This window comes from Strix aluco, chromosome 7 (assembly GCF_031877795.1).
Source record: "Strix aluco isolate bStrAlu1 chromosome 7, bStrAlu1.hap1, whole genome shotgun sequence".
NCBI lineage: Eukaryota > Metazoa > Chordata > Aves > Strigiformes > Strigidae > Strix > Strix aluco.
The window spans coordinates 26,006,998-26,034,300 of record NC_133937.1 but is presented as its reverse complement, the minus strand read 5'-3'; the positions used below and the strand labels follow the sequence as shown (position 1 = coordinate 26,034,300).

Genomic DNA, 27,303 nt, shown 5'->3' with positions numbered 1-27,303 from the left:
TGGGGTCAGCTATCTCCCCTGGTCTGGGGGAACTGGGGAACCAGCATCTTGCCCCCAGTGCTGGCACATGGCCCCCAGATTCTAGATCTGGGTAGCCCCCATGGAAGCTGGTTCTGTGCCTCCCCCTCCAGCAGGGTCACCTGTCCCTCCTTTGCCCCCCCCAGACACCTCCATGCTGCTCAGCTGCTGCTGCCCTGTTCCCACAGCAGGACCGTGCCACCCCCACTGCTCCCCGGGGAACGTGCCCATCACCTTGGTCTCCAGGCAGGCCCAGAGCCGCTTGTTTGCTCTGGCCGGGGGACAGGGCCGTTTCCCAGCAGCCCTGTGCCCCGTCCTTGCTGGGATTTCTGCTTTCCACGGTGTGGCAGGGAGCCGGCCGGGGCCTGGCTGGGAACCAGCAGCCCGAGGCGAGCCAGCATTGTCCCGGGAGCACAGCGAGCCCTGTGGCCGCACCCCCTGCCAGGGCACCGGAGGCACGAGGGGACCCCTTTCTGCCTTGCCCACATCAGCCAGGTCCGATGCTCAGAAATAAGCGCTCAGGACAGCCTCAAACCGAAAAGTCATTTTATTGGTACCATACATGACTCATAAATGGCACAAACTATGGAGGGGAGGAAGAAAAAAAAAAAAAAAAAAAAAAAAAAAAAGAAACAAAAAGGCATTACAGTGTGCCCGGGGAGGGCAGTGAGGGGCTCCACACCCTCCACGGGAGCCCAGCAGTGCGGTGGCGAGAATCGTACCTTAATCTCAAAGCAGAGCCCCCCCTCCCCGCCACGCTGGGCTCCCACCCTGGGAGCCTACTCCCCCACCCGCAAAGGGGCTGTGGGGACCCCCCATGCCTGCGGCTGGGGGTCCGTGGGGCTGAGCCTCCTGCCTCCGGGCTGCCCATGGAGGGGCCCAGGAGCCGATGCAGGCATCTGTCCAGGGATTTTGGGCTTGAGTCAGGCCAGGGCTGAGCCAAGGGGCTCCCATCTCCCTGCCCGACCCCAGGGACAGCAGAGGGGGGGGACACACACGGTGTGTGTGTGTGTGTGTGTTGTCCCCTCCCTGCAGTCTCAGCCCTGAGTGGGCAAGACGCAGGGTGCAGGCAACACCCCTGCTGCAGCCAGAGACCCACGTCTGCAAAGCCCGCCAGCCCCCAGCCCCACGGGGCAGTGGGACACATGCTGTGGGATCCCCGGTGGGGAGCTGGGGCGGGGGGGGCAAAGCTGGTGGAGAGAGTGGGGTGCACCCCCCCTCTCCCCCAAACCGCAGGGCTGCTCTGCCTGCCCCAGGCTCCCTTACACACTCACACACACACACAGAGACCTCTCGCACACACACTCTTGCACACACACCCCCCCCCCCCCACCAGGGCAGTCCCAGCCACCCCTGTGGCAGCACTCACTGCAACCCCACCTCAGGGCGGTGCTGGGGGGAGCCCACCGGCAGCCCTGACCCCCAGCTCCCCCCCAAACCCCCCTCCGAGGCTGCTGGGGTGAGCTGGTGAGCACAAACGCCCTCCCCTGGCACCTCCCATCTTCTCCTTGGAAGAAGCCTTGGAAGGGATTTTTTTTTTTTTCCTTTTTTTTTTTTTTTAAACCAAAAAAACCCCAAAAATTATTATTTTTCTCATCGTTTCCCCTAACATCAATGGAGGCACCTGCTCTAGTGATAACACATTGAAAGAACAGTATCGTACACACTGTCTACAGCGCGGAAATGTACAAGCACGAGGTACACGAACCCGAGGGGGGGGAGCGGGGACAACAGCACACAAGATTTACATTGAGGAGGGAGGCAGGGGGCTGCTGCCCCCGGCCCCTGGAGGGATTAGAAAGGAAGTCTGCAAAGTCTCTCCTTGGTTTGAAGCTCTCCGAACTGGATATAAAACGAGACTCCCAAGAGAAGAAGCCTGTACAAAAGTCAGGACAGGGTGAGAGGGCTCAGGGCGGGGAGGGGAGAACTGGCGAGGGGGCTGGGGGGGGGGGGGTGTCCCATTTTTTTTTTCTTTCTTTTTTTTAAACTTACAATTTTAATAATATTATTTTTTTTCTTAAAAAAAGACAAAAGTAGGAGGTACCAGGAGCCAGGGGTTGCAAAGGGGCCCCAGGCAGACTCACACAGGGCAGGGGGAAACACAGGGGCTGCGGGCAGGGAGCCAGGGCACCGGCTGCTCTGGCAGAGCCGCGGGTCCTCCATGCCCCCTCCCAAGCCCCCCCCCACGCACTTCCTATATACAGAGTCCCCCCATGGCCCTGCTGCGCTCTTGCCCCTGGGGAGTGAGGGGAAGGGGAGGGAGAGCGGGGAAATGCGACGGGGCCCTATCCTCGACACCACCCCAGCGCAGCAGGATCCGACCCCGGCCGGAGGAGGCTCCGTGGCAGAGCCGACAGCACAGGGAAGGCTTTCCATCACCGGCCCCCCCTCACCCCAGCCCCAGGTTGGGCTGGAGACGTGCAACCCCGCTGCAGGTGGCTGCCCAGCAAACCCCAACCGCAGGACCTGGGGAGGAGGAGGAGGAAGAGAGGAGGGTCTCTGGGCTGTGCCAGACCCCAACACACAGCATCTGCACACCACCGGCTTCCCAGTCGCGCCAGCCACTGCCGACACCTCCCTCCTAATTCCCCCCGCTCAGCAGGTAGGGGCTGGGCACATCGGGGCGGGGATGAGAAGTTCTCCGGGGAAGAAGCAGGGAGGAAGAGGGAGAAGGGGGAATAACGAAGCTACAGCCCCGGAAACCCACCCCTACCCTGGGGTCCGGCGGGGAGGCAGGCGTGGGGGGAGCGGGGAGGCGGCGGGGGGAGAGGGCTGGGGGCTGCCCACCTGGCGCACGCCCCGGGCCGTGCACCCCCTCAGCCGCACAGAGCCGATCCGCCCCCAGTACCTCGCCGCTTCCCAGTCACTCTCCGTTGCAAATGTACAGGTAGATCGGTTGGGACTGAGTCCACGGGGCGGCGGGGGGGCCGTTACTGCGACGCCTGCGACGTGGGGTTCTCTGACTTGCTCTCCTGGCTGGAGGGCGGTTTGCTGTTCCAGGGGCTGTTGGCCCCCAGCGCCGGCGAGTTGTTGAAGCTGTCCTCGTCGTCAATGCCGTTGGCGGCGTCAAACTGCGTGTTCTCCAGCCGGGTGATGAGCCGCTCGTCCTCGTCCCCAAACTCCCCCCCCATCAGCGTGGGCTCGCCTACCACCATCACATCCTGAAAGGGGAGACGGTCCCGAAACATAATCGAGGTGGGGGGAGCCCGGGCCGCCAGACCCCCCCCAGCACCACAGACCCTTCCCCCAGCCACAGGGCCACCTCCTCATCTCAGTCATAGGACCTGAGGCTCGGGCAGCACATCCTTACCCCCTCACAGGGGAGCAAAGCAGCTCAGGGAAGGAAGCTGGGACACTCCCTCCTTCTCCCCATCTGGAGAGAGCCAGGGGGCTTGGACAGGCAGTCCCCGGGGGTCTCTCCCTAGTCACTCCCGGGAGCTGGGGCAGGGAGCCCTCCCCTCCACCCCAGGGGAGGAAGAGAGAATGGAAACGGGATGCTTACAGGTACCTGACTGGACAGGGCAAAGGTGCTGGCTGGGCTCTTCTTCTTGCTGTTGCTGTTGTTGGTGTTTCCCCCGCCGGAGCTCATGGTGCTGCCCCCCGACATCTTCCTTTTCCGGCGCTTGCTGGGCTGCTGCCGTGCTGGCTCCGCTGGTGGAGGAGGGAGATATGGTCAATCCCGACAAGGAGCCAGTGCCCCCCAGACCCTGCTCTGCAAACCCCTCTTCTCTGCAAGGACCACATCCCCCTCCGGGGCAGCATCACTACCCTCCTCCCCTCCACAGCTTCACCGTCCCCCCAGTGCAGGGGACAGAGAGGGTGCAGGAAGATTTCCATCCCTGCTTTGCTTTCCACAGGCAGATGGAAGCCCGCAGGCAGGGAACACTGGCTGCCTACAGCCCTGCTCTGCCCCAGCGGGAAGGCAGGTCGGCAGAGAAGGAAGCTGGCTGCTGGACTCAGGCCCCAGCCTCACAAGGCAAGGCTAGGGACAGGCTCTGGGGCTGGGAGAAGCCTGAGCTGAGGGCAGGGCCTGAGCGGGCAGCCCCGGAGACCCGTGGGCAGCATGAGACTCACCAGGCGGAGCGACCATCCGCTGCCACTTCTGGAAGAGGCAAGTCTTGAGGCAGTCCCGGGGACTGAGGCTGTAGGTCTTGTGCCGTGACATGAGCTCCTGCATTGGTTCTAGGATTACACAGAGCTGCAGAGAGCAGACAGACACAGGGTTAGATCATGATGCTCCAGGTCCCAGCAAAAGCCCCTCCGTCAGGCAGCCGGCTGCCTTGCACCGACCCAGGCTGTGCTGGGAGCCTGCGGGCTCCAGCAGACTCACTGCCCCACAGCTCTCTGCAGCCCATCTGCAAGACCCCTCGTGCAGAGCCTGCCTTGCTGCCTCTCCACGCCCCAGGGCAGCTGAGAGCACGAGACATGGCCACCCAAGGTCCCCCCCAGCATCAGAGATGTGTGTCCCCTCTCCCCCCACACTTACTCGGAGGTAGTTGAGTGTGGAGTTTGAGAGCCCACAGCGGGTGATGTTCTTGGATAACTGGTCCAGCATCTGGGGGTCCTGCGCCTAGGAGCGAGAGGGACAGATGGTTCAGCCAAATCTGCGCTGGGGACAGCACTCCCGTGCCCCAGCCTGCAATGGGGGGACAGGGTCGAGGCCCCCCTAACCCTTCACAGCACGGAGAGGAGCTCAGCCACCCTGTGTCCCTTGTGCCGTGGGGGGGCTCCTGGAGCAGTACTCACATGCATGGCAAGGATGCTGCGGGGGATGAGCTCTCGATGCTGGCGGATGCTGAAATGCCACGTCTTTATCCTCATCATGTCGTCGAACATGAACTCCAGGTAGAGCCGCCCCTCCACACACACCTGGGCAGGGCACAGGGTCAAGAAGAGCCTGCCCCCACTTCCCCCAGCCCAGATCCCCTGAGAACCCACTGCTGCACACCGGGATCCCACTGCTGCGCACTGGAACACCCTCCTGGTGGCTTGCCCCTGCCTGCCATGAGACTCAGCACAAGCCAAACCCACGAGCCCACAACGGCCCTGTGGGACCGCAGCCACCACGAGGGCACACTGGACCAAGACACGAGGGGCATGAGGAGCCACGGGCGCAGCTGGTACCTGGGTGAACATGGGCTTGCCGTGCTGGGTGACCATGGTGCACTGGTCACAGTCCAGTGAGACAAAGTTGTTGTGGAAGGACTCCTTGGGGTGCTTGAGCACGTAGTAGAGCTCTGTGGCCCCCCCTTCAAAGATGCTGCGGAAGTAACGGGGAATCAGAGTCCGGCCGATCGCTGGAGCGGGAGAAGGAGGAAGATGTCAGTAAACCTGGTTCACCCAGACGTGCCTTGGGGCTGCAGAAGGAGGGGGCCCCCCAGTCCCCATCAGCTGGAGGCAGCTGAGCTCTGACACCTTGCCAGCATCCCTCCCCCCAGCAGCACAACCACCACATTGCCTCCCAGAGAGGCAATGCCCTGGGGAAAGAGGGCTCGAGCTGGTACTCACTGTATCTCTTTGGTCCATCCTCCAAGCAGAAAGTGATTGTTAACATGGCGTCATCCTCGAAGAACTCCGTGGTGAAGGCGTCCCACCACAGATTGTCACATTCCTGGGGACGGCGGAGAGATGCTAGGTTATGGGGAGGAGAGACAGACAGACAGACAGACAGATGCTGGCTGCCAGGCACAGCAGCCACACGCTCAGCCCGCGGAGGACTGCGCTCCTGGCTGAGCGCTCAGAGATGGGGATGATGAGCCCTGTCCCATGGTCAAGCGAAGGACAAGGCACTCAGGGACCTGCACGGTGGGGCAGGACCCTGCTGCCAAGGGGATTCCTCCGAGAGCCAAGGCAGCTCGTGAGGGCAGGCAACACAGAGGACCCCATCCCCAAAATACACCCCTGGGAGTGTCCCTCCACCCCTGGCCACCCCTCACTCCCCACCTCTGTCCAGTTCTGCAGCCTCTTGTTGAGCTCAAATATCCTGTAGTCGGTCTGGTTCCCGTACGGCGTGTGCCTCCTGCCCAGAGAGCAGAGCAAGCAGTCAGAGGGGGAGGCAGCCAGGGGGTGGGGAGGGGTCCCAAGCCCGCAGTGGGGGGACGCACAGCCCCTCCAGGGCTGGGCAGAGTCCGAGCAACCCCCCACAAACCCCAGACAGCAGTGTGCTGGCCCTGCCGAGGCATCCCCACCCCGGGCACAAGCTCCCCTCCCAGCGGGGTCCCCGCCAGCCCCCCCATGCTTACCCAATTCCAGGCTCCAGGTACGTCGGTGGGTACATGGGAGTAGGTCTGGTGGGGGGAAAGATGCAGGCAGGTCAGTGCTGGTGGGGATCTCCCTCCCTGCCCACCACAGTTCCCCGTTCCCTGCCTACAGCAGCAGGCAGTCAGGCTCGCTGGAGGTGAGACCCCACATGTGGTGCGGGCTGTACCCCGGCTGCTGACATCTGACAGCCCCATGGGGCAACCTGCACCCCTGAAACTGGGCTTTGCTCCCACATCGATGGCTGATCCACCCCTCCTGGGCCCACAGCTCTCCAGGGACGTGCCTGGCTCCTCTGCAGCTGGGGCTGGTGCCAGGCAGAACACAGGCTGGAGAAGGGGCTGTTTTGTCAGGAATTGGGAGTGCAACCTGCCCTGGGTCACCCCAGGGGCTTGGCCTGGCAAGGGGCTTGGCCCCACAGACCTTGGGGATCCTGGGGGCTCCCTTCATCCCAAATATTGCCCTTTCTCCACCCAGTGCCACCTGTGCCTGCTTCTCTCTCCCCTTGTGCTAACTCAACTCCATGCGCTACAGTTTCCGTACGCTGCTGAGAAGCCTGACAGAGAGACCCTGGAGTGCAGACTGCAAAGCATCCCCAACCTTGCAGACCCCTCCCCAGGCCCCAGCTCACCCCACATCTCGATCCAGCATGGTGCCCGGGTGGAAGGGGGGGAAGGCGTTGCCGTTCGGGGGCTCCTTTGGCGAGTACAGCTTGAATGACTTAGAGGAACAGCCTGGAAAGAGAGAGAGGACACACAGGTCAGCTGGGGGCATGCTGCAAGGAGGGACACCCTGATGTGAGGAGAAGGAGGAGGAGGAGGAGGAGGAGGACGTGGAAGGACCAGCCAAGCCCCCATCAGCACAGCCCCTTTCCTCCTCTGCTCCTCCCTGATGTCAGGCCAGCCCCTTCACCCCACACACAGCTCCAGGTCTCCCCTGTGCAGGATGGGACCCACAGAATCAGGGCCAAGCTCTCAGGATCAGCAGCCAAAGGGGCCCAGCACCGTCCCAGGGATTTGCTACTGGTGCCCGGAGTTTCTCAGTTCTCAGCTGGCCAGGCTCTGGGGATGGTGCCCGAGGGGGACAGTCCAGCTGGTGAGCAGGGAGGGGGGGGCTGGCTGGGCCCTATCCTCCCCCTAGCCCTCCCTCCCGCGCTGCTCCTAATCCCACTAACCCGACCCGGGAATCACACAGGATCTTTTCGCTGACCTTTCTATCGTCATGGTGACGGGTGAATAATCGCCCGGAGGGACGGATGGCGGGTCCCCAGGCAGCCACCATCTGCCGCTTGGGCAGGCCAGCGGCCACCCGGCTCCAGGTGGACAGAGAGATCCCACACACCAGCCCCCGGCCCTGACCAAACCACCCCACCACCCCAATGCCTTGCTGCCCCCCGCAGCACCGGGGCAAAGGACAAGGAGCCCACAGAGGACCATGGAGTGGAATGGGGTGTGCAACCAGGCATGCAACGTGTGCAAGCCAGCACCCATCCCCGAAAACAGCCTGGGGACCCCCCCAGGCCTGCCAGTAGGAGACAGGGATGCCCGCCAGATCCAGCCATGCCGGCACAGCCAGCCCCATCCGGGCTCCCAAGGGGCAGCCGGGGGCTCCCATGCTCGCCGGCCCCCTCCCACCACCGGGGCAGATTCCCGGGAGCATCTGCTGCCAGCACCCCTCCCTGAGCCCCGCGGGAGCCCCGGCACGCCCCATGGCTGGCAGGACCCAGCATGCTGCGCCCGGGTGCTGCCGAGGCACGCGGCTCTCCGCCGGCGGGCAGCCGGGCAGCCGGGCTGACCTGGATGGGGTGCAGCGGCGGGCGGGCTGCCAGGCAGCTCCGGCTCCACCGGCTCAGCCGGCCCTGCCGCGCACAGGCATGTCTCCCCGCACCGTGCCGCAGGTGGGGGCCCCGAAGCCAGCCCCACTGGGCTGCCGGCCACAGCTGGGGCCAAGGCGGGATCCCCGTCGGGCCACCCGCCCACATGAAGCCCGGGGCCGGGCACTTCCCAACGCCCACAAGCTGCCAGAATTGCTGCCCGGTGCTGCAGAAAGCGAGCCCAGCGGTGGAGGGAAGCATTCGGGAGGCACCGGGCACCACTGCACAGCCAGGCTGCGGGGAAGGACCCAGGGACAGGATCGGAGCAACCACTTGGCTGTGATGGATGTAGGACGGGAGCAAACAGCATCAGCGTTAAGGAAAGCGGTGCCAGCAGCACTGGGACCCAAGATGTCCAGCTCATTGTGACCTGTTAGCCAGTACAGGAGCCTGAATGACCAGGGCATCACTGTCACCCCTGCCGAGCTGCCTGGGACCCCGAGCCTGCAGTCACAGGGATCGCACACACAGCTGAGCAAGCAAGGGCTGGTCAAAAATAGAGAGAGTCACCTCCCCAGCGTTAAATCCCAACTTGCAACAGAGGAAATCTGCATTTCACTCCTTGATTCTTGTCTTCTTGGGGCCGTGGTGCCTTTTCACCGTGTTTCCCTGTGGCAGCCAAACCCAGCCTCTCCCCAGCACCCACCAGGACGCACCAGTCCCACGGGGCTGCTCCCGCTCCTGCCTGCCTGCAGTGATGGTAACTGGGGCACAGCACAATTTCTCATACGGCTGCTAACAACGTTGGCCCCTTGCTCTTACCTAACGTTTTCATAGATAAAATTTTTTTTAATAGGGAGGTCAGTGCTGATACAAGGGAATTTTTTCTTTCTGCTTTAATCGCTGTCAACTTGTGTCTAATGGAAATTATAATTCAATCAGAATTGCACTAGAAACACAGAATTTCCATTTCCTCTGCACTACTGTTAAACGACACGATGTCGAAGTGTGCTTGATGCATAGAAAACTTCCCAAAAGCGCGTGTCTTCTGTTGAAAACAAACTGATTCATTAGGCAGACAGCAGTGGCTGGAGACGGGGAGCTGAACTGCTTGTTTCTGGTCACCATGTCCTCGAGGAGGGAAGAAAAAAACCAGACCCAGCAGGTCTTGTCCTCTGATGCTTTGTTTTTATTCACTGATGAGAGATGGGAGGAAAAAGTTCCCAAGATTTCTTGCTCTCCTCAGTCCCCATCTTGCTTCCCAGGGTACAGGAAGGTCTCCTGGGGTGGTGAGACCAGGGGGACACATCACCATCTATCCATTCTGCTTCTGTTCTTCCCTAGCCCCCTGCTCCTGGAGGTGGGACAGCAGACAAGCCAGCCCGCTGCTCCAACCCAAGCATCCATTTCCATCCTGGGCCTTCCCAAGCAGGTTAATACAGACACAACCTGCTTTTGGGGCTTCACTGAGTGACCTATCTCAGGATCTAGAGGAGTGGAGAGGAGCCTGTTATGTGACCTCAGCAACACCAGTATCCTGACCAGGAATTATTTTTAATGCAGTGTAAAATGTTACTGGATTCAGTGGTTTTAAATAACACTAACAATAGCCTTAGGATTTGATACAGGCTGTCCGAATTCTGCTCTCACTGTAGACACTCACACTACACACGTTACATAAAATAACGCAATTACAGCAGCAGCAACACCAACCTTTACCCACACAAGGGTCACGGCACCCTGTCTGGGAGATTCCACCATCACTGCCTCACCCCTTCACGCTGCCCCAGCTCCCTGCAAGTCCCGTCCCGCTGGGTGCAGTGACCCAGACCCGCAGGATGCGGCCCTTCCCAAGCCAAGTCCAGCGCTTGGCCCCAGCTGATGCCTCTCCACGTCCCTGCTCTGCTTCCTGCTTTTTGCACGGAGGATCCGGGCAGGATCCGGGCAGGCTGGGTGCAAGCAGGGATGACGCTTGACGGCCGGGTGTGTGATGCCCCTGCGGACCCCGAGCTGACGGCAGAGGCTTCCCGGGGCTGTCCCCAGGTGCTCGCCCAGCGCTGCAGAAACACGTGCATGGTCGGCAAGGGAAAAAATCAGGCTGACGCTGCAGTTGGTGAGCTATTGGCCCAGGCAGGTCTGGGCAAACAACACGGTGCCCATGGCCAGGTGGGCGGCCCCACAGCTCCTCCTCAGCGGGGAGGCACCGGAGAAGGGAACCCCGTGGAGGAATGCCCCAGCTCATCATCCTCTGCCGAGGCCAGATCCCTGGCCAGGGCAGGATGGAGCCGGCCGGCACCGCACAGAGCTGCCACAAGAGCTTGGGCAAGGAAGCAGCTCCAGGCAGATGGGTGCCCAGGGAAGGGAAGGCGGGTGCTCTGCCAGTGACTCACGTACAGTCCAGCACTGCCCAACCCTCTGCCTGCCTTCTCCTCTGCTTTCCCTGCCTGCGAGCTGCCAGCCCCGTGGGGAAAACTCTCTGGTTCACTGCTGGGCAGGTTTGCTTGAGCAGGAACAGTTAAAACCCTAACCAAATCCCCAGAGCTGGGGAACATCATGTTTCCCAAGCAGCTAAGAGCACGGCAGGCACCTCGCAGAGCCACCACAGCCAGGTGACAGCAGGGCACCGTGAGCTGAGACAAGTGCCAGCCAGGGAGCTGCCTGACTGGGCAGGGGATACACAGAGCCTTTCCTGGTGTCTGGCAGGGAGAAAAGCCCCTGCCTGCACTCCCCTCGCTCTGTCTTGCCAGCAGAGAGCAAAGAGCTGCTGAGGACAGAGGACAAAGGCAGAGCAGCACCGGCATCTCGCTCCTACACCTGCCGTCACCAGCAGAAATTGGTGCTCCCTGTCCCAGAGAGGAGCCGTCCCCAGCCAGGCAGCCAACACGCTTTCTACGCAAGCAGCAAAGCTCAGCAACGAGGCAGGGACTCCAGAGGCTAAAACAAAAAAAGATAAAAATAAATGAAAAAATGGGGCTTGAAAGAGGCCGCAGGGTTACAGCTCAGCCAGGGAGCATCCTGCTCCTCCCAGCAGCCGGGCGGCGAAGAAGAGGGGCTAGCCTTCGCTAAAGGCTGTCGCTGCTTCCCGGCATGCACCCTGCCTGCTGCTTCCTGGCTGCCTAACGAGGCTTTAAAGTGTAAATAGCGGCATTGTTTCGCAGGGCTGCCTCGCCGGGGTGTGGGAGCCGTGATAGCGGCAGGAAATCCATCTTCCCAGCCCAGCCCCGCTGGCAGGGCTGTGGGGAGGGTGCTATCCAGGAGGGTGCTATCCGGAGCCGGGTGCAAGGCAGCGTCTCAAATAATTCACGTGGCTTTGCCCGGTGACGGTGCCTGGTGCCGGAGAAGCTGGCAGGGCTGGGGGGTAAACACAGAGAAGTATCCAGAGCAACTGGGACAGGCAGAAGCACACCGAGCAGTCCACGGTCTGCCCCCACAAACCTGCCTTTACCTCTTCCTTCTCCTCTTCTTCCGAGCGGAGGGGATGGAGCAAGGGCAGTTGCAAACCCCAGTGTTGTTATTAAACTGACAGGAACCCAGGCAGCACACACCGAGGCATGGCCCAAGACATAATCAGCGACGATCTCAACTTGCAGCAACCCCATTTGCTTTGAAAATGCAGAACTGACCCAGCTGAAGCTCCCAGGAGGCCAGGCTGTCCAGGGAAGAGGAGACGTCACTCCTGGAAGGGACCATGGGACGATGCCACAGATCCAGCGGCATACAGTGACTGACCCTGGCCAGCATGCTGCCTGGCTCTGACCCGTGCAGAGGCAAAACCCACAGCACCGCCTGCCCTCTCCTTTCTCAAGCTTATCTTGACCACTAGCTGCCTTCCTGCCCATACCACATGGCCATGCGCGGTGTCCCCTGGGCGCAAGACAGCGGGGAGGGACACGTGCCGCAGCTCCCAGTCACATCCTGCAACATTAGTGCAAGAGCCCCCACTGTAGCACATAAAGCACCCTGGACCAGTGGGTGCTCCTCTCTATCGACTGGCTTGCAAACGCAGGGGGACAGCCAGAGAAGTGATAATTAGCTGCAGTTAATTATTACAAAGTGACAAACTTGATGCAAGCTGCAAGGTGGCGCTATGCGAAAAGCACTGGGCGAGGAGAGCCCAGGCCAGGACCTGGATTTGGGGGTCGAGGCTCAGAGTGGTCCCACAGTCTCAGCTCTGTCAGAGCCCTGTGTCTCCTGAGAAGGCATCCTGCAGAGCTGGGTACTCAGCAGGGATCTGGGGGGGCCTTGCTGTCCTGCGGTAACCCTAGGGATGGCAGGAGTCTCCCCCTTCCTGTCCAGGCCCTCAGATGATTCAGACACGTGGACGGGGATTTCTCCGGGAGGGAAAACGGGAGAAGAGCACGCCCTGCCAATTGCAAAACAGCCTGAAAATTGAATCACGTCCAAGGCTGCAAGCCCCAGATGCAATCCCACAGATAACCCAGTTTCAGCTCCACTACTATCAACTTACCACGAGGCAGTCATTTCCTGCGACTCTCGGGGAAATATCCCACTGTCCCTAATTACTCCTTTCGGCTCGCCGTCTCAAAGACGATCCATAATCAAAGACTGCTGGTTTCCACCTCGGGAACGCACCTTTCACATTTTCGGCCGCTTTCCCTCTCACCCAGATCCCTGCACACGGGGGCCCTGCCACCCTGCAGGGCTCCTGCAGCAACCGGGCTCCCGTCCCTCCCGCAGCACGCACCGGGGCAGCATCAGCACACACACAAATGATGTGGTGTGTGAACCACGGGGCTGGAAAATAAACCCTTGTCAGCATCCTGTGAAAAAAAGCCTCCCAACAAACTAGGATTTTCATCTTGAAAGGTTTTTTTAGGCTCTGCAGCAGCAAGGGAAAATTCACAGCCATAGCCAACCGCGGCGATGGCCCTGCAAAGCCCGCTCCCGGCTCCTTGCCCGCCACGCACGTGGTGGAGCAAAACCACGTGGCTCTGCACGGTGTTGTGGGGCTGCTGCTGGGGGCAGCCCTCCACAGGGACAGCATCCGCCCGGGAGGGCCGGAGCCGAGAGCCGGCAGGCAGGGAAGCGGCAGAGAGCGGCTGAGGTCTGTCCCTCCATCCGCAAAGGGGGATCCCCAGGCTGACCCCCCGGACCTGCAAGACCCACAAGTGCCGCTGCCTCGGAGCGTGGGAGGCTGTCAGCCCCCACGTGGCGCATGGAGATTTGCGATCCCGGGATGCAACACTCCACCTCGCTCCCCGCCGCTGCCAACGGCGCCGAGTGCTGCACGCTGGGACGCGTAGTCTCTGGAGACGGCGGCCCCGACGCCGACAGCCGCCTCGCTCCATGTTGCGTCCTAGGTGGAGCCCCCACAGCCCTGGCAGCCGGCCAGCCGCCCGCTCCGGGGGTGGCGGGGGAAAAAAAGCTGGATAACTCCCGCTGCAAGGATGCGGTGGGAGCTGGCGCCTTCCAGCTGGCCACACCAGGGTGGTGCGTGCCCGGGGGCAAACCTCGACGCTGGGGTGCAGCGCTCGCCCCGAGGTCCGGACCACTCACGGATGCCCGCAGAGGGGAGGGACAGCGCGAGCATGGTGGGAACCTGCTCGCTGCAGCTTGCAAAGTACCTCCATGGCTTCTTCGAGCTGTCAGGGCAAGCCTCTGCCCCCCCCCACCCCAGCTCAGGCTGAACTTCTCTCTCTTTAGGACTCGGTTTAAGAGGTGACGCGGGAGCAGCTGAGCGAAGGACAGAGCGGGCCACTGGCAGTGCTGGGGACAGAGCAAACGCTTGCGGTTGCGGGACTCGCGCTGCGCCGCTGCGTGGTGTCGCTGGCATCAGGGCTTTGGATGACCAGCACAGGATGGGGCCAAAATCCCATGGAGCAAAGGGACAGGGTACAGCCGAGCACACCTGACTGCTGCTCCCGAGGCACGAGCAACCCAGCCTGAGCTCCCAGCCCCAGCAGCACAGCGCTGTAGAAACCATCTCCACCATCGCAGCACAGCCCCGGGGAAACCCTCTCAGCCAGGCATCCCCAGTCCTAACACCAGTCCACCCGAAACAACAGCAACCGGTGGGGCAGCAAACCTCATCGCAGCAAGCGTTCCAACCCTCAAACACATACACGTGTGGCACAAACAGGGGGAGCACCCCCTCCCTGGGTCGCTCGGAGGATGGGAGGTTTCCAAGGGAGAGGGCCAGGAGAAGCACTGCAGCTGCTCTGTCACCACGCAGGACCTGGGGTTCGTGTTTTTTACACAGACCTCAAGTTCATGCCGGTGCAGAGCTGCAAGCACAGGAGGCTGGCACCCTGGGAGAGACCACTTGGGGACAAGCGCCACTGCTGCCCTGCCAGCCACAGGACAGGGAAGGGGACCTGGGGCTGGGCTGGCCCACCTCGGCCCCTGCTGCTGCATCTCGAGGGGCTGAGGAGGCTCGGGGCTGCCAGCTCTCACCGCTCTCCAAAAAGAAGCTTTAAGAGGTTCCAGGTCTTCAACCCGAGGCACCTTTGCTCACACATGAACTTCTGCAGCTTTTCACTAGCCCCTTCCTATTTTACATCGACTGACCTGCTGCGGGCGAGGGAAAAGTTCCCACCAAATGATGGCAAAAACCCTGTATCACCAAACCCTCTGGCGCCAGCCTGTCCCCCCTCACATTACAACTTTTCTTTCCCTTTTGGAAGCAACACAGCTTGCGTGTTGTTCTGCTGGGTGCTTCTCTCCCCCATCTTTAAGGTGTGCGTGGATCACAGACCTGAGATTTCTACAAAATCAGGAGGGCAGAGACCACGTTCGGTTCTCCTTCAGTGAAAACCACAATTCTCCCACGAGAACACTCCAAAACCTGAGGCTTTAAAGAAGCAATAAGGACATCCAAATTTGCCCGTACTTACAACAGGAGTGGTAAGAGTCGATACCTGACCAGAGCTGGAGGAGCCACTGCAAAACTGCCCAGACAAGGTGGTATCGAAAGCACGAGGAGAACAAACTGGGGAGACCCTGGGAAGGGGTGCTTGCTCCCATGCCTGCCTGACCCGCCAGGCACCCACAAGCCAGCTCAGATCCTCCTGCTGAGATGGAAGCAGCCGGAGGATTGCGATACAGGATGGGTGCCCTGCTCCGCACCCCAGAGGGTGATTCCCCGTGGGACTCCACAGCCTCCAAGCCCTTCGCTCGCACCTCACCCAGGGACCGGCCACCACCTCTCGTTCGGGCTCCCGCTGCGGCACCGGCCTTGGCAGAAGCCGGCGGCTGCTCCCCGGGCTCCTGGCCAGCCGGGGCTGCAGCGAGGGGATCGGGAGCTGGCCGAGGAAGCCTGGCCAGCGCTCCCCTGGGGTGCTTATCTTATCGCCCATCCCGGGCAGGCAGGCTGGCAGGGACCACTGGAGGTCAGAGCCCGGCCAGCCGCCCGAGATCAGGGCAGCCTGCCACAGCACGCTCTACCAGGGGGGCTTCAGGGGAACACCCCCCCTGGATAAGACACCGCTCTGCTGATTCCTGAGCTGGAGCTGCAGCGCTGAGTTTCCCCCCGGCCCCGAGGATGCTGCACCCACCTCCAGCCCGGACCCCCGCTCCAGCTGCCCCGGGCCGAGCCCGTGCTTTGTCTGCCGGGGAGGATGAGCCCCCTGCGCCCACAGCCCCCTGAGCCCGGACCCCCCGGCGGGGCAGCTGCTGCGAGAAGATGCGTGGCCCCCCTGCGTTTGCGCCCCTTGGACCTTTTATTCCCTTCGAGGTACCCGTGGGAGGCTGGCGGGACCCTCCGAGCCGCGGGCAAGGATGAAGTTGCAGCAGGCAGCGAGGGGAGGCGGGCGTGCAGCCCCCGGAGCCGGGCAGCGGCCCCGCAGCCCCTGTGACAGCACGCGTGGGGGGACCGAGAGGGCGCGGGGCAGCTGTCAGGGGGCTGGGGCAGGGGAAGGAGCCGGGGGAAGAACAAAGGGAGCTGCGGGCTGGGATGGAGCAGGGCACGGCGGGGCACGGGGGCTGCCGGCAGCACCCCGCGGGGTGGGGGTGCCTCTCCAAAAGCCAAGACCTGGGGTATGGAGAGGGGAGGCAGGCAGACAGGCAGCGAGAGGGGGAACAGGCAGGGGAGCTGGTGGGGAGGAAACAAGCCGGGGGGGCAGGGGTGCACGGGGGAACTGGGGGAGAGGAGGGACGGGGGAGCCGGGTAGGGATGGAGAGAGGAGCCGGGGAGGGAGAGGGGAGCTGGGGACAGGGATGGAGCCGGAGCGGTGGGCAGAGGAGGCGGGCGGGGGGAAGCAGAGGGGGCAGGCAGGCACGGGGGGGCTGCAGCGGGGATCCCGGGCCGTACGGGGGCCGGGCGGGGAGCGGCGGCGCGGTGCGGCCGCGCACAACTTCGCAGGCGCGGGGGGGGGGGGGTGGGGGGGGCGCGGTTGGGACCCCGGCCCTCCCCTCCGCCGCCCGAGGTAGCGGTGTGGGGGGGGGGGGGGAACGACAGGCCGGGACCGGGAAACTTCCGCGGGGGGGGTGGGGGTGTGAGTGTGGGGGGGCGGGGTGACTCACGGCGCGGGCGGCGGGCGGGGGTCCGGCGGCGGCGCGGGCGGCGGGCGGGCGGCGGGCGGGCGCTGGGCCGCCGCGGGGGCGGGGCGGGCGGGGCGCGGGGCGGGGCGGGGGCGCTTCCTTTGTCTGCGCCGCGGTCGGGACCACAATGGCTGCGGCGGCGGCGGAGACCGCTCCCCCCACCCCCCCCCCCAACACCGACGCCTCCCCCAACACCACCCCGGCCCGTCGTTACCTCGGGGGGGAAAGGGGGTGCCCACGCACTGGGGGTGACGGCCAAAAAGGGGGTCCCCGGAGAGCTGCCCCCCACCCCCCCCACCAGCGCTCCCCGGGATGCGGGATGGAGCCGGGCCCCGCTGAGGAACTCGGCACCGGCCGGGGAAAGGTTTCCTCCCCCCCGCGAAAGTTTCAATAAAAATACACCTTTTCCCTAGTTTGGTTTGGGGTTTTCTTTGAAGTTTTTCAGGATTTTTTTCTTTCTGAAACTTGTTCCTCTTTCCCCCAGTTTATGGCAAGGAAAAAAAAAAACCAACCTCTTCGTTTGGGAGGGGCTATTAAAAATAAAACGAGCTGGTTTGCAATTGCCAGCAGACCCAAAAGGTCTCCTCTCCTTGACAAAACTCCAACCTATTCCAATTAGGAGTTTTCATTAAAATTTCCATTTCTATAAAAAATTTCCATAATGAAAATTTCCATTACAAAAAAATCCCCATTTTTTCCATTCCCCCCTTGCCCCACACCTGCCCCTCACGAGCCCGTGCTCCCTGCCCTAGCAGGGTGCTGGCACAGACCTACTCTCCCAACCCAGCTGGAGAGCTCAGGGGCAGCAGGGATGTGAGCCGGCACCCCAGAGCCCAGCCTGGGTGTCCCCCCCCGACCCTCAACAGCCCCCAGCTCCAGGTGGGAGAGCCAGGCTCGGCGTGCAGGGCTGTCTCAGACACGCGCACACACACGCGTTTGTGCATCTCGTCTTGCACACGCGAGCTGGTGTGCGCGCTGACGGGCCGGCATGCACTTGCACGTCTCCCCAAACGCCTCCCGGCACACCCCCGGTTGGGTGTGCACCCACGCCCGGGGCACGCACACCTTCCCACACCCCCTCGCTCACACAACCAGGCCCACGCCTCGTCCCCTCCCCAAAACAGCACCTGTGGGCTAACACAGGCACAACCGGTCAGGTCCTGCCAAGCACGCTTGTCCCCCTGACAGTGCACGCGTGGCAGGTGTTAAAACCTCAGCCACGAGGTTTCGGGGGTGTCCTCCCCTCTGTGCCCGTGCACCCCCAAAGCCCTGCACCTGAGGACTGGGGGCAGTCCTCTGCTCCCCAACCCGATGTGCTGACGGCTGGGACCGGCGCCGAAGGGGGGTAGGCAGGAGCGGCTCCACAGCAGCATCCCCCCGCACCCCATGCTGGTCCCCATCATACCATCGTGCTTAATTTCCCTTTCCCCTTGCAGGCTAACCTGCAGTGAGCACTCCTTTCCAGGGGCACGTGGATAAACAGAGCAAAACTCTTTGTAAAACCCAGATAAACAGAGAGAAAAACTCACTGTAAACCCAAAAACCTTGGTGAAACCCCGCTCTGCGAAAGGCACACGCAGCTGCAGGTACCCACGCTGCCAGTGCCGCGAGAAAGGGGCACAGGGGGATGCTGCAAGTGCCCTGACACGCTGCCCCATGGTTGCCCGTCCCCCTGCCAGCCCGACTCTGCGTGGCACGAGGTGAGATGGGGCTGCGGCAGGCTGCAACCCGCCATCCTTAGACCAATAAACCACGTCAGCCGTAACACCAGTGACAGCTATGTGATGGCACAGTCCTCCTGGTCAAGCCAGGCCATTAAATACAGCTCGCCCGTGCCCTGTTCCCACTCCAGGGCTCAAGGATGCACAAGGCACAGCCAGCCACCAGCGCTCAACATCACACCGTTACTGCAAAATACTGCAAAACACTCCAAAAAGGGGTGTTTTGCCCCTGTACCAGCGACTCCCAGCGCCAGTGCCATGGCCAGGGGGATCAGAGAGGAGCCCCCACCAGTCCCTGGGCTGCACAGCCCCGCGCATCCACAGCAAACATACCCCGAGCAATTTATCCCAGGGCTCAGTAGCCCTCCGGGACTGCTCACGTGTCCCTGCTCGGCTCTGACGACAGCGCTGGACTGGTCCACGTGGCTGCAGCAGCCCCAGCTGTTTATGGTTATAGCCGAGTTAATAATTAAATAGATGCTGGATGGAGAGCAGAAGGGCTGGGATGCAGCTGGGAAGCGTGTGTGGCAGCGAGGGTGGTGGGGGGAGCCCCTTCCTCGCGATGCGCTCACGCCCGCAGTGCGGGGGGAGCGGAGGGTGATTCCAGCTCCCAGGGTTTTTGTGATGGGGCACCGCATCCCCTGGATCCCAGCCTCCTCTCTCCCCCTAGCAAGGGCCCCACGCCTGCCTGGGCTCCCCAAAGCCCAGCCCTGCTCCGACAGCCGGTGCAGGTCTCAGCCAGGGAACCGGCGGCAGCTCGGGAGCAGGAGTGAGCACAGGGATGCATCCTGAACAGGCGGATGGGAAGAGCACGGTGGGCACCACAGCAGCTGGGGGATGCCCGGGTCTCTCTGATCCCCATGGCCAGGGCTCAGGGTGCCTGCAGAGCACACGTGAGGGATCCCGGGTGAGCAGCACGGCAGAGGCAGGGCATGCCCACACGGACACCCGTCCAGGGCCCTGGCAGGCGCAGGCGTAGAGCCGGGACATGGACGCACGCTTACATAAAAAATAATAATAATAAAAATCTGCTAGCTCTGCAAACAGCACAGCCTGCACAGGGGGACAGACTGGCTTGGCGCTTCCAAACCTCCTGGACTTGTCCAAATAGCAGTGAGATCGGGGCACCATCGCACGCACGCAGGCTGCAGCAGTGCAGCACAGCACGCACCCCAGAGCCCCACTTCCAGGAAGACAACAGCCTTCCCCTCCCCAAATCCTACCACCTTTCAAACAGAAATATTCTTTGCTTCCCTGTTTCTCAAGGAGGGGTTTCTCTCCCTGCTAAAGCTATGAAAATCTGGATCAAGGAGGGGGTCTGGGACAGGAGGGGCCCCCTTTTTTGGCTGGAGAAGGCACAGCTCCATCTCTCCCCCGGAGAGAGGCTTGGGGGAGGCTGGAAACTCAACGGTGAGTCATGCCGGGCAGGCAGCAGATCCTGGGGGCTCCTGGGATTAACCCTTCAAAACCAGAACTGCTTCCAGACACCCAGAAGCAGGAGGAAAGCCCAAGGGCTGGGGGAAAAACTGGCTGCCAGGGCAGGGTGGGAAGTTACAGGGTTGCATCTTGAACACCCTGCAGGGGACAGAGAAGAAAACCAAAGTATGCGAGCACTGGACGATGAGCAGCAACCAAGTGCATGCATCTGTGCCCATCCCCTCCAAAACAAGAGGAGGTGGACAAAGATTACAGGGGCGTGCAGGACCCTAAAGTGCACGGGGTCCCTATGGGGCATCCGCCCTCACATCATGCTTTGCTCTGATGCTGTGGGTCAGCCGCACCGCTGCCCAGCTGGCCGCAGGCTCTGAGGGGAACGCGCAGTCCGCAGGCAGGCTTTGGCAGGTCCTGCTGGCAAGGGGTTTCCCCGTGGCACCAGCACCAGAGAAATGCCCCGCAGTGTTCCTGTGCTGTCCTTGAGACATCGCAACGTGTGTCCTGCAAGAGCTCGGCCCCAGCGCAGCCACCCGCAGCAGCGAGCCCCGGCCCCTCTGGCAGCAGCCCGGGGCCAGCCTGCCAGAGCCGCAGGGTTTTAAGGCTCCTCCGGAGGCTCCAGGTGGATTCTCTCATGTTACAAGAATGGTTTGTTTTACAGCCCCTTTCCTGGCCTAGGGCTGGTCCCTGCAGCCTGGCTGGGCCTGGGATCCCACGGTGGGGAGGGGGCGACATGCAGCATGGCTGCACAGCCCCAGCATCCTGCGTCTGCCTGCTGTCCCCCGAGAAGACCTTCACCCCACCAAGGGGCAGGCACTGCTGCTTAAAATGGGAAACCAAGGCACAGCCCTCGACACCCTGCCACACACCTCCAGTGACTCTCACCCCAGCTGGGAGAGCACCCTGGTCCCTAGCCTGCTGCTCCCCTCCATCCCCTCCCCTCTGCCTCCACAGCAGGACCCCTGGCACCCCCACGGAGATCCACAGGGCTGGGAGCTGCCACCCACCAAACCCCCACCCCCCAGGGATAAGCACAGGGCTGGCCTGTACCTCCTGCTACCCCCATGCCACCGTGCCCTCCCGTGTTGGAAGCCCTCCAGGAGAAGGCAGGGGACATCTCCCAGGGCCATGGCCGCACGTGGTTGACTCAAAGCAGGTAAGTCTCTGCCGGCGGAGCCCACCCCCCCTGCCACCCCCACGCGGTGCTGCCGAGCGCTCCGGAGCGGCTCTCCGAATATAGCAGCATCAAATAGCTCCATCAATAATGCATCGCTTCTGCTTCCTCTCGCTGCCGTGTTTTCGTTGCTAACATGCGTGTCCTTCCTGTTAGCGGCCGCCGCCTCCCCACCACCTAGGCCAAGCAGGGACACGGCCACCAGAGTATGGGGACGGCAGCTCCCACGGCTCCAGGTCCAACTCCTGCTGGGACTGGACACCCAGCCCTGTCCACCCCGGTCTTTTGGGGGGGACGTCGCTGGCGGTCCGAGCCTCCTGCCGCGCACGCGCTGGCAGCAGGCAGGGCGCCTCAGCACGCTGTGGCTGCCCAGAGGATTTGGCAGGGGCTGCCGAGCTGGGAGGAGTGTGACGGCATCTCCCCGGCCTTGGCGGGGCAATGCCCCTCCGCAAGGACTGTTGGCAGCCTGGTACCCAGGTGGTACCCCCACTCCTGACTCCAGGCACCGCTGCCCCACGCTGGGCTCCTCCAGCAGCTCCGCACCAGCGCCACCATCCCCGGCTGGGAGAGAGCTCCCGCTGCCTTGCTCCTGCCTGCCCCTGCCCCGGGCTCACCCCGGGCCGGTCGGTGCAGGCAGGTCGGGGTGCCCGGGCCTGCCCCGTGCCCGGCGGAGCTGCGTGCCCGTCTGCGACACGGCGTGCTGCCATCTGCTCCCACCGGCGGGGAGGCTGGGGCCGGGGCGGGAAAGAGCTCGCTCCCCCCAACCCTGCAGGGGTGGGAGGGCAGGCAGCTGCCTGCAGCAGGCAGGGGCAGCCCCTGCCCTCGAGAAAAGCCCCTGAGGCTGTGCATGACCCCGGAGAAGGATGCATGTCGCAGAGCAGAGGTTGGCGCAACCAGCTGCTGCAGAGCAGAGGGGTGCAGGAGCTGCCCCGTCGTCGGGGGCTGACACCCCACGGGGGGCAGACACCCCGCCAACTCTCGCCTAGCGCAGTCCCCAGCACGGCCGGTGTCCCAGCCTGGCTCAGGCGGCAGCTCCACCTGGGCTGCGCTGCAGAAACCTGGCTGCGCTCCCAGCACCAGCCCCTCGGCACGTAGGAGGGGGGACGGGGCTGCCGCTCCTGCAGAAAGCAGGGGGCCCCCCCACCCCCCCCGGCTCCTGCCTGCCACCCCCGCACCGCGGGGCCGTCCCAGGGGGGCAGGCACCATTACCCTGGTACAGGGGGACCTCCGGGACCTGCCTGTGGGTCCCACAAAGCCAGAGGCAGACCAAGACCTTGCAAAGCGGGGGCAGGAGCTACACCCCACAGGGGCCCCCCGAGAAAGCAGCCGCAGAGGGGTGCAGGCAGGGCGTTATCGGCCGCCCCACGGGCAGGGTGGGGTTGGGGCCAAGCAGGGGTTGGCGCCTGCGGTGGGGGAGATTACACCTCAGGTCTAACGTTCACCCCCGATCAGCAACCTGCCTGTGAGGGAAGGGGGCAAGCAACGATGGGGGCCAGTTTGACAGCTCTGGGGGAGGTCCCATCCCTCCTGGCACCCACTGGCACCCCCTCCCAAGGGGAGCACCCCGCGCTGATGCACAGCCCACACTCCTGGACCTCTGTGAGCACGCTGCATCGAACCTCCCAAAAACCCATCAGCATCACCTCCGCTGCGGCCACCCCATTCCTGCCCAGCAGAGCCCCCAGGACAGTGGCCGGAGGTCCCAGGCGGACGGCTCCATCATCCCCACTCCAGGTGGGGCCCGGCAGCCCCCTGGCAGCCCTGCTGGCTCCCCCGCACCCTCCCCCCAGGCACCGGCAGGAAACCACAGCCTCAGCCTGCAGGCAGGCCGATAACGGTCACCCAGCCCCATCCTGCCTGCACCCACCACCGCCCCGGGGAGGGGGCACCCAGCCCAGCTGCCCCGACACCCGCTGCTCCCCAGGCACGAGGTAAAGGAGTGCACCCACACCACGCACAACAGCAGCCCCGCGGGACCCGTGTCACCCCACATGGAGCTGGGGGCTCTCACAGGCCGTGTCGGCAGCGCAGTGTGCCCCAGGAGGTACCGGCGGCCGTCGTGCATGGGCATGCACGCTCCCGGCCTGCCACGCAGCCCGCGCCTCGTGTGTACAAGCAACATGGATGTGGCTGGGGAATCCCGCAGCAGGGGCGGGGAGGAGAGGGTGGCATGAAATCCTGTGAGCTAACGCCTGTGTGCTGTGCTCCTGCTCTGCCTGGGGGCACGTAGCCACCCGGCCAGCGCATTGCTGGCCACAAGCACTCCCAGGTCGCAGGGACACCTCCCTGCCCCGGGGGTCCCATCCTGCTGGCTGGCACCCACCCACTCCCCAAGGGAGCAGCTTTCACAGCAGGTTTGTGTTGAGCAGACAACAGCAGTTCTGGAGTAGACTCAGAGCCCAGCACAGACACACAGCGCTGAGCCCGCTGGCATGGCGCTAACCCATCCACGTTTCTCTAGGCGAAGCCGAGCCAGCAGCAGGGTGGGCTCGCACCGGCCCCAAGGAGTGCTGTGACATGTCCAGCCTCACGCCAGTGCCTGAAACCCCGAGAAACCGCCCTGCCCAGCACAGGGTAGCCATGACCCCACGCTGCCTTCACCAGAGCGCACCAGGCGGACGACACAGCGCACGTGGCATCTACCAGGCGGGTGGTTCGCCGCGCAGAGGGGGACGGGGCAAACAGCATCTTCCATCCAAGCATTGCCAGCAACACAAAGAGAGCCCAGGTGAGAGTGCACGGGTGTGCAGGATGAGGCCTTGGGACCCCCACCGCTCCCTCCCCCACAGCATGTCCAGGTGCACCCCAAGGTGCCCAGCAGCCCCAGGGTGTTTCAGAGCAGGAGCCCATGCTCATGGGGGCTGCCCGACCCCCCCGCTGCAGCGCCCAGCCCGCTCCCCGCTGTCCCTCTCCCCGCGCATCTGTCGCAGGAGGCACGTGGCACAGCTTGGCCTCGTGACGGCGGGGGACGCATGGCGCCAGCTCGGCAGAAGGGAGGGAAACTGCAACGGGCTGTCCCCCGGCCGGGCATGTCCATCCCGGGACCCAAAGCATGTGGGTCGGGAAGCCCTCCCTCCTGCCAGAGGGGTGCATGGGCAGGATCCCTGCAAGGCGTCCCAGGGAAGGTGCTGACCTCGGAAACGTCGCTTCCCTGCTGTGGAGACAGAGAGGGAGCCAGCCCCACGGGGAGAGAGCACAGCTCTGCTCCCCTCCTCCCTCTCTCTGCACCAACACCATCACTATAGGGGGAAAAATAATAATAATAATAAAAATGATTAAAAAAGAAAGTGCAGAGCATGCTGGGAGTGCGGTGCCCCCGGGGGTCAGCACCCCACTGGAGTCTGGATGCCAAGACCTGCTCGTGCGAAGGGCTGAGCCGTGCGACCCCGGGGACGGCGGCATCAGCACCAGCACTGGGCGGCCTCGGCCTCCGCCGGCTCCTCTTGAGCCTGGCACACTCTCCCTGCTCACATCTCCATTTCTGGGCTGCGGGCCGAAGGCCCCCCAGCCCTCCATGACCCCAGCAGCTCCCCACCACCCTCGGGCACAAGGACCGCAGCAGGTTCCCAGCTGAGCAGCCCCCCCCACCCCATTCCTCAAACCTCTTGCACGCGGAGGTGAGGAGCAGGGAAACAACCCTGGGGGGGTGCAAGAGGAGCTGCAGCGGGGTAGGATGCACCCCTGGGGATGGCAGGGAGCACGTCACCCCCCCGAGAGGGCACAGTCTCGAAGGGGGGTGGCCGAGACCCCCCCGGCAGCAGCTCCCAGGCAGGAAACTCCTCCAAGTTAACGCAGCCCCGAAGAGCAGCCTGGGCAGAGCGGCTCATTAAATGTTTCTGGCTGGCGGGAGGCCAGCAGCAGAGCTTGTTTTTTCTATATTCCGATAAACAGTCCGGGGAGGGGAAGGGGGAGGGGGGCGCAGGCTCTGGATGTGCCACCCAGCCCCGGCGGGGGAGCGGGGGGAGAGGCGGGGGGCACACGCGTGTGCACACACACACATCGCACGCACCCGCGTGTCCTCCCCGCCGCGGGGGAGCGGGCAGCGGTGGCGGAGGGGGACACACACGCACACACACACACACAACACACGAAGCCATCCGCAGGGATGCTCGCAGCCGGAGGGCGACCCCACGGTCCCCCATCACCGCACCGAGGGAGGACCCCCCGCCCCCCCTCCCCGCTTTGCGCCCACCAACATGGCGATGACATTCCCGGTGGCACGGGGCCAGCTCCCAGGGGACGCGGCGTTATCCGCCGCTCCGCCTTTGCCCCCGCCAAGGCGGGACCCCCGCCAAGGCCGGGGGGGTGTCAGGGAGGGGGGTGTCGAGGCCCTGGGTGCGGGGTGCCCGCCGGGGCGGGTGCTGTGGCTGCTCGGCCTGGCTCGCAGGGAGGTTCACGTGACTTTCTGCTTGAGGAAGCAGCGCTCTGGCAGCTTCCAGTGGGAGATGGAGGAGGAGGATGGGGGAAGGGGCCGCCTGCCTTCATGGAAACACGGCGGAGAGGCGCAGGCAGCGCAGGGGCGGGGGGCCGCCACGCAGGGGCACCCCCCTTCCCCGCCTCAGGGATCCAGCTGCAAACCCCTCCGCGGGGGTTGCACGGGGGATGCACGGGGACCGTGTGTGTCACAGTGTCCCGCTGCCCCCCGCGGACCCCCAACACAGGGGTCCCAGACTGGTGGGAGGCTCTCCCGGGACCGCCGGGGCACCGGAAAGCTGTCGCGGGAGCTGGGCTGAGGAACGTTCCCGCTGTCCCCCCGCAGGGACCCCAAGTGCTGGCTGCCCAGGGAAACGGCAGAACCCCGTCCCCAGGGCGGCCAGGCAGCCCTGGGCAGGGCTCCCCTCTTCCACCCCCACGGGGACCTGGTGCCGGAGAAGGCTCCGGCAGCCCTCCGAGACCCCTGCCCTGCTCCTGGCACAGCCAGACCTGCACACAGCAGCAGGCGATGCAGCCCGGCCAGCTGCCCCAAACCTGCCCCAGACTCCAGGCGTCCAAGCGAGCATCCCTGCCGGGCGCTGAGACCTCACCAACTCGTCACACACCCCCCCCAGGGTACCCCAGCAGCCCTGCCAGCCCACGGGGGCCAGGACGGGGAAGAAGTGCCTCAGCAGCCGCCCCACAATGGCCACGGTGGGGGAGCACCCCCATCCACTGGCAGCATGGCCAAGCCCCTCCAGGGACCCTGTGCCCCAAACTCACGGGGGGAGCAGGGGCACCCCACAGAGCTATTGCTCCTGCCACGGGGGCTGCTTTGGGGTCACCCCTTGCATTGCCACCTGCACACTGCCCAGCGCCCCTGCAGCACCCTGCCCGCGGGGTCCCAGCCCCGGGGCTGGCACTGGCACCCATGACATGGGGTCCCCAGCACCCATGCTGTTGGGTCCAAGCCCCATGAACAGACCTCAGCACCCATGCTGCGGGGACCCCAGCTCCCACGGCATGGTGCCCCAGACTCCAGCACCCATTCCTTGGGGTCCCCAGCACCCATGCCCTGGGGACCCCAGCACCCATTCATTGGGATCCCCAGCACTCATGCCCTGGATCAGAGCAGCCACACCGTGGGGACCCCATCCCCGTGGCTGGACCCAATGGCCACGCCGCAGTGCTGGGACCCCAGTCCCTGGCACCTTGTTGACCCGCACTTCACAGCCGGACGCCAGCACGAGTGCCATGGAGACCCCAGCCCCATAGCCAGCTCCCGACAGCCACGCCATGGGGACCCAGTCCCATCACCAGACCCCAGCACCAGTGCCATGGAGACCCCAGCCCCATGGCCAAACTACAGCACCCACACCAAGGAGTCCCCTGCCCCAGAGCCGGCCCTCAGCAGCCATGCCCCGGGGACCCAGCCCCATCGCCAGACCCCAGCACCAACGCCATAGAGACCCCAGCCCCATAGTTGGCTCCCAGCAGCCACGCCATGAGGACCCAGCCCCGTAGCCAGACCCCAGCCCCACAGCCGGCTCCCAGCAGCTGTGCCATGGGGGCCCGGGCACCATGGCTAGACCCAGCACCCGTGCCATAGGCTCCCAGCCCCACAGCCGGACACCAGCCCCATAGCCGGACACCAGCCCCATAGCCGGACACCAGCATCAATGCAGCGGGGATCCCAGTCCCCACACTTTGGGGACCCAGCCCCACAACCAGACCCCACGCCAACGCCGTGGGGACCCCAGACCCCAATACTATTGCGGCCCCCGCCCCATAGCGGGCCCCCAGCCCCACAGCCAGCCCCAGCCCCACGCCCCGGCCCCCCGCCGCCGCGGCACTCACCAGGGCATGCACAGCCCACTGACATCTTCACATGCCTGGCCCGGCCGGGGGTCGCTGCGCGCTGCCCGGGCCGCGGGGGTCTCGCATGGGCGGCGCGCCGCGGGCTCCGGCGCGGCGGG

General features: G+C 64.0%; 1 protein-coding gene across 4 annotated transcripts; it reads right to left on the bottom strand.

The window, feature by feature from the left end:
* Positions 1 to 550: 550 nt before the first annotated feature.
* Positions 551 to 27,303, bottom strand: LDB1 (LIM domain binding 1). 4 transcript variants are annotated; one of them, XM_074831097.1, is made up of 11 exons: positions 27,185 to 27,303; positions 6,908 to 7,010; positions 6,261 to 6,305; positions 5,962 to 6,037; positions 5,527 to 5,629; positions 5,143 to 5,315; positions 4,765 to 4,887; positions 4,505 to 4,588; positions 4,093 to 4,216; positions 3,521 to 3,669; positions 551 to 3,179 (listed from the first exon to the last, which is right to left on the bottom strand). In XM_074831097.1, exons 1-11 carry the CDS (start codon positions 27,207 to 27,209, stop codon positions 2,949 to 2,951), a joined length of 1,236 nt encoding a protein of 411 aa, XP_074687198.1. In that variant the 5' UTR covers positions 27,210 to 27,303; the 3' UTR covers positions 551 to 2,948. The 4 variants fall into 4 exon arrangements, 3 of the variants coding, with proteins under 3 accessions (XP_074687198.1, XP_074687199.1, XP_074687197.1); XM_074831098.1 differs by having other exon boundaries at positions 3,527 to 3,669; XM_074831096.1 differs by lacking the exon at positions 27,185 to 27,303 and adding an exon at positions 11,535 to 11,555 and having other exon boundaries at positions 3,527 to 3,669.

Bases quoted from the DNA above. Each gene is read 5' to 3' on its own strand.
- LDB1 (XM_074831097.1), bottom strand. From the start codon at position 27,209: ATGTCAGTGGGCTGTGCATGCCCTG. The intron at 6,038-6,260 runs GTAAGCATGGGG...CTCTCTGGGCAG, and splicing joins TACCTGGAGCCTGGAATTGG to GAGGCACACGCCGTACGGGA. The intron at 3,180-3,520 runs GTAAGCATCCCG...CTCCCCTTTCAG, and splicing joins CCCTGTCCAGTCAGGTACCT to GATGTGATGGTGGTAGGCGA.